The sequence below is a fragment of the Volvox carteri genome (genome assembly GCF_000143455.1).
Source record: "Volvox carteri f. nagariensis unplaced genomic scaffold VOLCAscaffold_21, whole genome shotgun sequence".
NCBI classification, from domain to species: domain Eukaryota; kingdom Viridiplantae; phylum Chlorophyta; class Chlorophyceae; order Chlamydomonadales; family Volvocaceae; genus Volvox; species Volvox carteri.
The window spans coordinates 357,026-368,991 of NW_003307564.1; the positions used below are offsets into that span (position 1 = coordinate 357,026).

The following is an 11,966-nucleotide window of genomic DNA, read 5'->3' on the forward strand; positions in this document are numbered from 1 at the left end:
CTCCGAACCAGCTGCGGAACCAATTACCGCATACATCGAGCAGACTCAACAAGCATGGCAGACAGGCCGAACTCCAACAATATAGGGATTAAGAATCCAGACAGAGTCGAACTGCAAATTAACCTTCCAAACACGTATAAATGCACGAAAAGCAACATCTTGAGATCTCCGGCATGATAATTAAACTACGTTTCAGTCCCCAAATCACAAAATACGTCAAGTTAGGTCGCATAGGACAATTTTTTCCATTTTATAACTAGTTCACTTTCGAGCCCTACGTCCCGCCAAAAACAGAACAGCGACAGTATTTAGGAAAATTATGGCAAAAAACAATCGCGCAATTTGAACCCGCCCTGTGCAGAAAAACGGCAGCAAGAATAGGAAAGAAAAGACATTGAAACAGTTGCTGACTCACTCCGATAGCACATAAACGAACAACGGTAATCTGTACGAAGCCGCCTGTCAATCCACCGGCGACGTCTCATTGAATCGGATAATCTTACATTTAGCCCACACGGTAACGTACGGTTTGGAAGACGTTTGCCGAACGCCTTAACCGAATTTACCTGGTGAGTACGGTGGCGCGGGCATAGCATAGCGTGCATGCGCGAATGGCCACCCTTCAGTGATTATTCGTCTTGGTGAAGGTTAATGAGCGACTTAACGGAATGCCGCGAGAAAAGCGCTCCTGGAGGCAAGAAGGGTGATCGGTTACGTGACATTCACACGGGAGGGGGTGACAAGGAGAACAATGTGACAGCTGCTATGCACAACACTCCCCCTGGAAAGCCGAAGAAAGTCCTTTCTTTCCTATTACTGAAGCCCTAACGATCCTATAGCGGTATCGCCTATCTGCTGCAAAGCAGGCGTGCGTGTTGGGGGGGTTAACGAGGAACCAAACGCGGAGGGCGATAGCATGCATGCTAAGGGAAAATGCAACATGCCAACGTTGTGCCGTACGCCATGGTCCTGTCGTCGTCGTAATGCCGTACGTTTTCATACCCAGTCCTCTATGCTGCTGCTTAACGTAGGTTTAAGTAGTAACCCATCCCACCTGCAACCACCACCACCTCAATCCCGACTTCAATCTTTACCCCCACGTGGCGGCGCTGCACTAACGTGGTGCCGTACTTTGCAGTCCGTACCTGCGAGATGAACCCCGTCATGCTGCTGTACGACGTTCCAATGAAAACGTCCGCCTCCACTGCTATTTCCTCCTCCACCAATCCCAACAGAGAGACGCTCCTGTTGAGGGTGAGGTCCCATTGTATTTTTTATGCGTTCCATGACGTGTGTCAAGATGCTGGCTCGGGCCCGTGGTTACGGTGATACGGCAACAGCACGTGTTAATAGCTCCGGACAGCTATACCATCAAGATCGTGTTTTGAGACCGTTGAAAGGGTCAAACATATGCCCAGTCAGGCCCAGGCTGTAGCGCTTACGGTCAAGCAGTAGCGGTCAAGCAGTAGCGGTCAAGCAGTAGCGATCAAGCAGTAACGGTCAAGAAGTAACGGTCAAGCAGGAACGGTCAAGCAGCAACGGTCAAGCAGCAACGGTCAAGCAGTAACGGTCAAGCGATGATAATCCTTCACGTTCGATCGATGAGCGGTTGTACATCATCCATAAATGGTTCCCACTTAGGGTTTCATGTAAGTGGGTATTTCCCGTATGTAAACTTGGTGCGTAGCAGGGCTCCGCCGGATTAAAAAAGGTTGCCAAATCAGGCAATGGTCCATATTTGGACCCAGCCTGTATGTACGTACTCACGTATAGCCCATCATCGCGTCCAAATCGTCCCCCTCCAGGAACGTGGGCTCCAGCCCCACGGCACGGTACATCTCGGTAATGCGGGTGCGAATAGATGGGTACGACATGACAAACAGGCCGTTTATGCGCTTCTGCTTCTTCTTCTTCTTCTCCTTCATGGCATGAACTGTTTGGTCAACAAACACCTGCAAGCCGTTAAGAGGTCAGCGAGCAGGGAGTCCCCATTCCCCATCGGAGGTGTCCTGTGGCCCTCTTCGTGTTCGTCTGTCTGTCTGTCTGTCTGTCTGTCTTTCTGTGTTCGTGAGTGGGTTTAGTGGTGTGAGTGTTAGCATGGGGTCTCTTCCCGCACCTATATGTGCCTAAACAAGATGGCGGATTGTGGGCATGCGTACGGCAAGGTACGGCCGCTGGTGTACGAACATGGAGGGAAAGGAAAGAACGCAAAAGTGGCCGCCCAACCGCGGCTGGGCAACACGACGGATGTGGTCAGCCATTGTCTTCAATCCAACTATTGCTGTTGCAACCGCAAGTGAGGACTAAGCGCACAAGGTCGGGAGGAACCTAGCACGCTGCTGCACTAGCCAGCAGGCCAGACAAACAGGCAGATTATCAGGTAGGTACACGGATAAACAAACAGATAGACAGACAGGCGAAAAGGTTGCCGACCCTCCGTCCATAACGCCAAGTAAACTCCACAAATCCGTTGCATGGGTTCATTCGTTTCATTCCGCAATCGTTCACAGTCCTTTACCCACGTGCGCAATTCAAAGCCACGCTCCCTTCCGGCACCAACAAACCTTGCTAAGACCAGGGTTCTTACACATGTTCCTCGCCATCTTCTCGTCGGCCTCTACCTCGGGGTGGCGCCACACGTACAGACCTGGAGTGGGAGGAGCGGGACATCATACGCAAGGAAACAAGGTCTTTTCCAACGTTGCGCTCCGAGAGGAGAGGTGAAGGAGGAGAGGTGAAGGAGGAGGAGGGGGGAGGAGGAGGCGGGGGGAGGAGGAGGAGGAGGAGAGGTGAAGGAAGAGGAGAAGTGAAGGATTAAGGGGGAATACGTGTGCAAGCGGGACAATGGAGGAAAGCAGGAGAGGCAGGAGAAGCGGGACAAGGAGGGAGGAAATTGGGTTTTAGGGTTTGGAAAAGAATAAGAGCGAATATAACACAGCAAGACCAAGGCGGAATCAGTTACAGCCTTGACAACGCTACAGCTGACATGTGAGGAGTGCGTTATGACATGCAGGATATGAAGAGGCTGAGATTTAGAGAGAAACAAATATCTAGAACCATGGTCGGTAATCCTGTCTGTCTTTCCGTCTGTCTTTCTGTCTGTCTTTCTGTCTGTCAGTTTGTAGTTTGTCTGTCTACTTATCATGGTCTCCGTGCTCCCCAGCATGGCGGGTGACGTAGCCACAACCAACGGAACACGGTACAAGAACACGCGACATGACAGCTCCTCTGCTCTCCGAGAGGTCATTACTGCCATGTACAAGTTGCAATTTCCGCACAAATGCGGGGGAGGTTATAGCCCCCGTAAAAGCCGGGGGGTCATGGACGGAAAGTACGGGGGAGGCTAGGAGTCTCACCGCATACATAGCTAGGGTGACCTCCGCCCGCGTGGCCACACAGACAAACATATGTGCATACAAGCCCTGAGCGTCACCCTTGGACGTTTATTCATGTTCAAGCGATCGATAGGCCACAATAATAATTACTCTTGTTATGCACCGGCACACCGTGGCGGCGGAAGTCTCGCTCGACTGCTGTGCTCACATGGGTCAGGGTACGGCCGTATATGTACGGCAATGTAGCTCTGGTTTCCGAGCCGCTTCTCTCGAAAGTCCTTCGCCAACTGTATGATCTGTTTACTCTTAGTCAGGGCAGGGGTTACCTACATAGCATGTCGATGGTTGGACGGGTACGCAAAACAGACAGAAGCTCAAGCTCAAGCTTTAGACTCGGCTAGATGCTGTCCTAGATGCTGTCCACACACACACATATATATATATACACATATATATACACACATATATATATATACACAGAGAAACACGGCCATTTAATTTTCCAAATAGGGAATAGGGAAAATAGGCGCGTGGAGGGAGGTTTACCCCAACCCGCTATTTCCTGGCAGGGGGGATCCACACTTTGCTCGGGGTCTAGCTGTATGAACGGGCACTCGCTGTTCCAAACGGGCGATGTTCTGAAAACGGGCGAACGGGCGAACGCCTGAACGGGCGATTTTCTGAAAACATGATAAGCATGCAGCGGGATATTATTATTCTGTGCATTTAATTTTTTTTCCGTACGCCAGAACCTCAGGAGTCAGAAACGGTAACTTTGGGTGCATTTCCAGTGCGGATTAAGGCCAGGGATTAGGGCACGGAAGTCCTTGGTACGAGCTTACCACATAGTTTTACCCCATAAGGGGACCAAAGGTTGGAAAGGCGAGGTAAGTTTGCCAACAACTTAGCCGTTTGAGCAGGTATCGATGGAGGACAGAGGGTTAATCCCTGGCCTTAATCCGCACTGGAAATGCACCCTTAGGGTTTTACTACATAAGCACACATTCAGTTCATTATTGGGAACGAAATATTGGTGACGGCCGCGCGAGCGTCGGCATGCCCCTCCGTTGCACTTCCGATGCAAAGCCTAAACTAACTAACTAACTAACTAAACTAACAACTACCAAACCCCACGCACCCATTTGACCAAACGGCCAGCAGTACCGATGCGCGCACGCAAACCCTAAGTTCATCACCTGCAGAAACTCGTCGTGGCAGGCATTTCCTGTCTTGTACAACTTCATTCCATGACCAGCGTCCTTCACGACGTGTTCGTACGTTATGATGCCGACATGCTCGTACGGCTCTAACTTCTTGACCATCGCTGCAAGCTCGCCTTTGCTGCAGTTAAAGGCCTTGAGCTTGATGTAATCGGCTCCGTTGTCAGTCACGTTGAGCGCTATTGCGGTTTTTATCTGTCGGTACGGCATAATAATGACCACCCGGGTTAAGCGAAACACATAAAACGGCTGGAGAGGGGTACGACGCTGCACAGACCACATATCAATCGCAGCACAGATCTATTTTGTCAATTGATGAAAAGGCGTGGAGAGGGGTTGAGATTATAAAAAGTGGAGCCGTCAGGCAAAGGGACCAGAAAGAGACAAGGCGGCGGCAAGGCGGAAGGAGAAGAGCAGGTGATGAATAGTTCAATTCCTAACATTACAATTGCACTTCCATAGCTGCATTTGCAATTCAAACGCTGCGCTGCGTTTTAGGCGATGTTTATATAAGAACAACCACAACACGGTCGTTCACCGTCCACGAACATCCACCCACAAATCCACATCTACAAAACACATTATATCCCACCTGTGGCAAATACTTATCCTCAAAGTACACTACAGCATCCAGCTTTGCGTCCCATTTGCCGCTACCAACCAAATCCTTCAGCCGTACGACATTATGGTGTTGGGATAGGCGGTCAAAGTTGAACACCTGTACGACGGATGGGGTAATGTATGTAGGAAGATACGAGCCGTGTTCGTAGACGACGTTCGTGCACATGTCACGCTCGGCAGTACCGACGGTAGAGTGCATTCAAAAAGGCCAGTGAGGCGGTACGATGGTACGGCGTGCAAACAACGTAACAAGCCAGGTGGGGCGGGAAGCGGGATGTCGACGAATGACAAAAATATATCCCACACATTATACCCTATATATCATATATTACATAAACTATATATAATATATCCCACACATTATATGTCGTACTGTTGAAATTGCCAAGTAGACTCCCACAATAAAGAGCAAGTTGCTTCAAGGATATACAATTTCACAAAGAGATAGACGAATAGTTTCTGAATTTATTGGCATCACTGGGTCGTACGCAGGCTGAAATAGATGGCTGCAACTGAGAGGCATATGATGGTTGGAGACGTTGCCTGCTGGAATTATCGGCTTCCTGACCTTCACGCAAATCCAACGTCCTCCTCAACCTTCCCACACTAGAACCCCATAACGCCCACCTTGAAATTGCGCATGTACATGCACGTCTGCCGTCCCCCATCCTGCTCCTGACCACAAAGGATGAACTTACCTGATCAAAATCTAATGATAACATCTGACCATCTTCCAATGCACCTTTATGCTCCGTATAGTGGATGAGAAGCTGTGGCGGTAGCAGTAGCAGTAGCAGTAGCAGTAGCATCGGCAGTGGCAATAACAGTAGCAGTAGCATCGGCAGCGGCAATAACAGTAGCAGTAGCAGTAGCAGTGGCAATAACAGTAGCAGTAGCAGTGGCAGTGGCAGTGGCAGCATGTAACAATCACGAGCCCAACGAATGACGACGGTACGGGCCCCCATGGAACCTAACACCCGAGACTGCTTGCACGTACCACACCAAGTGCGGTAAAGCAAGGCAGCCGAAAAAGAGCAACAGCAGCAAAATGCAGTGCGACGGTGTTTAGCCACCACATCATCCACGTTCAAAATAGCATTCGGGCCTTTCACAATTACAGCTGAGTCAAACACTTAACAGTAAATCCAACGCCGAAGTCACGTGTTTGTGGACATGGTGCAATGATGCCGATTGCAGCAAAACAACGAAGCGTAAGCGTAGTACGGTTGCCCCTCGTCGCACGTTCAGTTAAGGGACCAACCACCAAAACCGTACAATATGATAACTGCAATTGCAACCGAAAGGACCAACTTTCTTCCCGTCAACCGACACCCGAGGAGCTAGCCGAGGACTGGTCTGGCTGGTGGCTATTTTTAACAATGGCTTTTGTTACCGTTGGCAGAAGAATCACCAACTGCATGCAAACGTGATTGACACACATGTATATCTCGTGCGTTAATTGCGATTGATAAGTATTTATTGCGAGAAGAATTGCGTGATGTGCACTGTCACGCTGTCTTACATCATGGACTATAACGGTACGGTTTAGCAGCCGCCCTAACACTAGCACCTCCTTCAGGCCGGCGATCTGGTTATTGGGCCCTACATTTCGGGGACGGGTTGTATTTTAGAGATTCAGGCAGGGGGGATAGGGGCAGGGTCTGTTGGAAAACCAAAAATGGCGTTACAAAGACATTGCGAACAGCGGGAATGGACGCACTTGCAGCGGGGCCCAGGGGGCATGGGCTCACATGCAAACGGAGATGATAATTCTTGGGTTTCTATTTTATTTTATAGACGCAATACACATTCACACATAATTCTATCCGCAAGGGAAGGGGTTCCCATGCCGAGGGAAGGGGATGAAAGGTGGAATACATTGTTAAGCAACGGTGGTGGTGGCCTGGACAGTCAACAGAACGCTTGACCGGATGAGTGGGTTCGGACACTGATGCCGGGGCCACCGGTTGCACGCGGCGACGAATTTCAGGGTCAGTGTTAAGGAAGCGTACGGAGCACAGGTTCAGACTCGGGCTAGCCTCTAGGGAGCTTACCAAAAGTCAATACCGGGTAAAAATACTTTGGCCGATTTTCAAGGCTGGCCGGTGCTTCCCACATCTCCTTTCCTTGCGGGTAGTTGCGGCGCCCCTGGATGTTGAGCACCAAGTCATGACATTCCAAAGTCATTAAGGCTGAATGTTTCGGGTAGGAGTCTGTACACGAAGGCTTAGTAGTAGCTGTTATTCAAGAGATAGGTTCTGTCCTTCCATCTCAGGCGAATGTTACGCCCTAAGTCGTGGCATGCCACCAGGCCCAGGAAAAAAGGTGTGAGGATGAGTCTCAGGAACACATCGTAAATAATAGCCGCGAATGAGATAAAATATTTAGGTACGCGGACATTTATTTTGGCTGGTAGGACAAGGCATTCCTTGAAGGAGACGAAAAAGTACGGTGCCGTAGCAGCTGGACGCTATTCGATTACCCGAATTCCGCCCTCGGAGTTTCCTTCACAAAATCCGAAGTAATAATTTGAGCGCTTGTACGTTATATATGAGGTTTATGCGGTGATCTGCTTACCTGTTCTTTGGTTTGTACAGGCTTTTCGCTGGAGCCCATCGACTTCCTTGAATTTCCACTGCGAACCCGTACTTTCGCTTTCATCTCAACCTTGTCCCGCTCATGCGCACTTATCGCTTGTGCCTTTCGCGCCATAAGATAATCTTTTTTTGAAGCATCAACCTTGTCCGCTTAAAGTGGAGAAGGACCGCTCCAGCACCATTCGAAAATTGAAACAGATTGATAACATATAGGCCAGCAGGTATGCCGAAACGGTAAAATGTTAGTAATTTATGAAATGGTTGTATCCCCGGACAATGCACTCAAGACCAGCATCACTTGAATCAGCGACTAAATGTCGCTACCAGTACCAATGCTGCTGCAAAAGCTAGCAAATAGAAATGAGCATACATATTATTCAAGGACATTAAATCCGATACCTCGGCCGGTGGTGGGTAGTCGTCTTTAGGACATTCGCAGCAGGATGCGAACGGCAGGAGCTGCGATTTCTATTCGACATCGGGGTCGATCACATATTTCCGGACTCCTTTGTAAGACGTTAAACACCTGGGATATCAAGTATTTTGGAGAAGTTTTTATTCGACTCACCAGCGAATTCAGTCTTGACCTCATCCCACTGTGGCCGGAAGCCGAGCTGCCTATCCGCAGTGTCATGTAGGGCCCCAGCAGTCGATAGCAGGTCCCAAGATGCAGAAACACATCCAGTAGCTAAAATTAGCCACAGGAATACTTTTATAAACATCATTTATGATGCTATTTGTGTACAACGTGACCGGCCATGAGGAACAATGTAGCCGATAACTGTACATTAAGGCATGCGACTGTGGGCCTTACCGAACTGAGGTGTAGTAATTACAGCGGAAAGGAATCTAGAGGAAGTGGCAGGGTTTAGCTTTGCTGAGCCTTACTAGCGACAAGTAAACATGCATCCTATAATTAGGTCAGTTGCGGATTGGATGCTGATCAGAGGATATTAGAAGGCTAGGCTAGGCTAGAGAAGGTGATGACAAAGAGTTCCAAAAGCCAAAGCAAAGGGAGGTGGTATCCGAGCTCCTTCATAGCCATATCCAACACGATCTTACAGGCGTGGATTTTGTGTACTTTGTGTTGAAACCTGCAAAGGGCTGTGCATACCCTAGCATAGCCTGCATGCTACGCACTGTACATTCACTACCAGAGGCTCATTACCCCATCACACCGGCAGCTCTAACTGACCTCTCTCTCACTCTCTCTCTCTCTCCGGAGAGGACAATCCAAAACAACTTGAAGGAAGGAAAAATAATATAGTTCCGTAGGAAAGGTGGAACGTTCGTTGGAACGGAACATGTATGTGGCCATATACGTCACTAACTTGACGGTGATGTTACAAGTAGGCTTGGGTTCGTAAGGCCCAAATGAACCAGGAGCCTCATGAACCACGCAATTAGGATACGCGTATATACACTATCAGGTCGAGCACGCACCAGTACCCCCGGGAGAACCCCGGGATCGAAACCTGTCAAATTCGAAAATTCTTCCGAAAAATGAAGGTAAAGTGCCCATGGACGATGGTGACCTGGGACAAAGCTATTATTCGAGATGGATTTGAGCCGCCGTCGATCCGGCAGATTCAGTTGGATGCAGGTGGCAGGTGCGGAACCTAAGCGATCCACTGAGAAGTTGGGTAGGGTGACTAGATGAGAAGGCAGTATTATTCTGAAATGCGATTGCGTCTCATCCTAAACCAAATGTGCCATGTTAGGTAGAAGTTAAGGTGCTGCGGTATGGGCTTGGGATTGGGGGAAAGCACGAGACCTACGGCTGGCTGCATGGTGGGAAAAGAAAGAAAATCAAACCCGAATCAGCTAGACCGGGTACTGATGGAACTGTAGGTTTTCTGAGTGAAACGAAAGAAAACCAAGGTTTTCTGTGTACTTGCCGAGAGCCTACTCGGTTGAGTGTCGTTGGTGCGTACGGCTGGACCGTACAGGAGTGCGACGGAAAGAGTAATTTCGCGAGTTCATAGCGTCAGTACTGACAGGTTTCCGCTGCGGCTTCTGCCTAATCTACAGCGTTCAGAAACAGAGTCGCTCGGTAACCAGGCCCCTCCTACGGAAGCAAACACAACTTTCCTGCAGGTACCCCTCCATCTGTACGACCCCAAAGCAGTAAGGCAACTACTCAAGAAAACTTCTTACCTTTGCAGCTAACATATCAATCCAAGGGTCCCCGTCTTGGGCCAAAGCCAGGTAGCATCAAGTGCTGGGAGCGGGAGCCTTAACAATCCGCTAGCAGTGTCGGGCAAACATAATCAAGCTAGCGATAGATTGCTCCGGGTCTTAAGGAATGCCCTGCAATGGCTATTGCCGCCCAGCTGAAATTTGCCCCGCCGTCGCTGTCGTATCTGGGGCGCGCTATGGATACTTGAAACTGCCCAGCAAACGTGCATAAAAGCAGGAATGCAGGCTTAGTCGTGGCCAAAGACAGTGGCATTCCTTTGCTGCGTTGTTTTTTTGCTGTCCCAAACCTACAGGCTTCCGATAGGCAAGCATGTATTGATAGCGATGGAAGATGTCAGTTCCAGTTGAAATTTTCATTTGCAATATGTTGGGGCCTTGTAAATGAGAGGAACACCGAGCAAAATCACAATCTTGTTCGTTGGTACTGGACGGCAGCCTTGCATACCTGCCTGCCATTGATCACATCGAATTTAGCTTCACGATGTAGAGCACTTGTGGCTATGAGGGAAGAGGATAGCAATACCAAAATAGATCCAGATGTACGACACTGTATGCGCGGCGCATGCTGAGCAGGCAGCATGGGTGCTTAGCATGCATGCAGAGAGTATTCCACTTTATGGCTTTCGTGCGACACTGACCGAATAGACGTTTCCAACATCATTGACCATCTTCCAGGCGAAGAAGTTGGTTCTGCCTCGCTTTGGCCTTTACAAGTAGGGAAAATTAAGCTTTGCCGCCTTGCAGTTGCGGCTGCCACGATGTCAAGACTTCCACTATCCTATCGCATACATCTTGATATTGCCCTAGACGTCCTAAACTGAGCAGGATAGGGTCCTTGGGCTGCGAATTACTGCTGGCGCAGCAACGTTCAGCGTTGTGACTTCACAAGCCTACATTATTACGAAGCCTCTTATAATGCTGATGCAAGTTATGTCGATTCCATTAGGTCTACTCAGGCAGTTAACGACGTAAGGGCTCTCGTTTCGGTGCTTTTGCCAAGAACAGAGCGCGCAGGATAACCATGCCTACAGAAACAGTAGACCTGACGCTGAGCAGCGATTCAGACAACGAGCCGGCGCAGAAGAGGCGAAGATGCCAGCCGACTGGTGCCAGGCTTAACATCGATGCGGGCGATGGCGATGTAATAGTTGTCGAGCCTGTAAGGGTAAGGCCGCGGCCTCGTCCTTCGCTGGCCAACGCGGACCTGGGCGATAATGACCTGGTCATCACAGCTACGACGGGCCAGGTAAGGACTACCTTCACTAGTTTGACAGGATTCATAGCTGCGCTCTCCGCAGAGCCGACAATGGACAGCTCTGTCACGGCCCACGGGGCTTGCGCTGGCTTGCCGCCCTGTTCCCACCTTGCCGTAACAGGTGGCGACTCGCGACCTACCGCATCCTCGACCCGACTGCGCCGAAAAGCACTTTACTTTGGCCGCGGCCAGGTCCAACGCTTTATTTTGCCGTCAGGTAACTACCTGCTTCCTAAAATCGGCACAACGCTTCGTGCGTCGGCGTCAGCATGATTGACGAGGGGCCTTTTCCCCAACAGCCCTGGTTGACCCATGCTTCCCTTGCTTGCACGCGGGTGACACATGCAGTGCTTCTGCTTTGTCTGCGACGTCAAGGCATCTGAATGTCGATTTTGGGGTACAGGTGAGCTAGCCGACAATTTTCGCAACAATGTTAATGGACTCGGATCTTACTTTGAATTCCTGCCGGATTGAGGTGGGGGAATAAATCGGGGGCTAGGCTGCATCTCTTATCGTGATCCCTTCTATTGTTTCAGAGGGTTTTCACGCTCGTCGTAGATTTCATGCGGATTTCATGTCGTTCACCATCCTGTGCTTCCTTCTCATCTGGGCAAGAAAATAACAGTAACTGTGAACTTGTCACAGCCACGTGGTTACCCACGTGTTTTCTCCCCAACCTAATGGGAATCGCTATCTGTACGCTTCTCCTCTGGCGCGACTTGCCTCCCTGATGTAATAG

General features: G+C 49.8%; 1 protein-coding gene across 1 annotated transcript; it reads right to left on the reverse strand.

Annotated features, from left to right (window-relative positions):
- Positions 1–629: 629 nt before the first annotated feature.
- Positions 630–5,824, reverse strand: VOLCADRAFT_91429 (uncharacterized protein; the record flags this gene model as incomplete). The annotated part of the gene is made up of 8 exons (XM_002950993.1): positions 630–688; positions 1,055–1,245; positions 1,768–1,952; positions 2,565–2,647; positions 3,544–3,661; positions 4,532–4,750; positions 5,148–5,273; positions 5,804–5,824. The coding sequence occupies 8 exons, from the start codon at positions 5,822–5,824 to the stop codon at positions 630–632; spliced, it is 1,002 nt and encodes a 333-aa protein (XP_002951039.1).
- Positions 5,825–11,966: the final 6,142 nt, after the last annotated feature.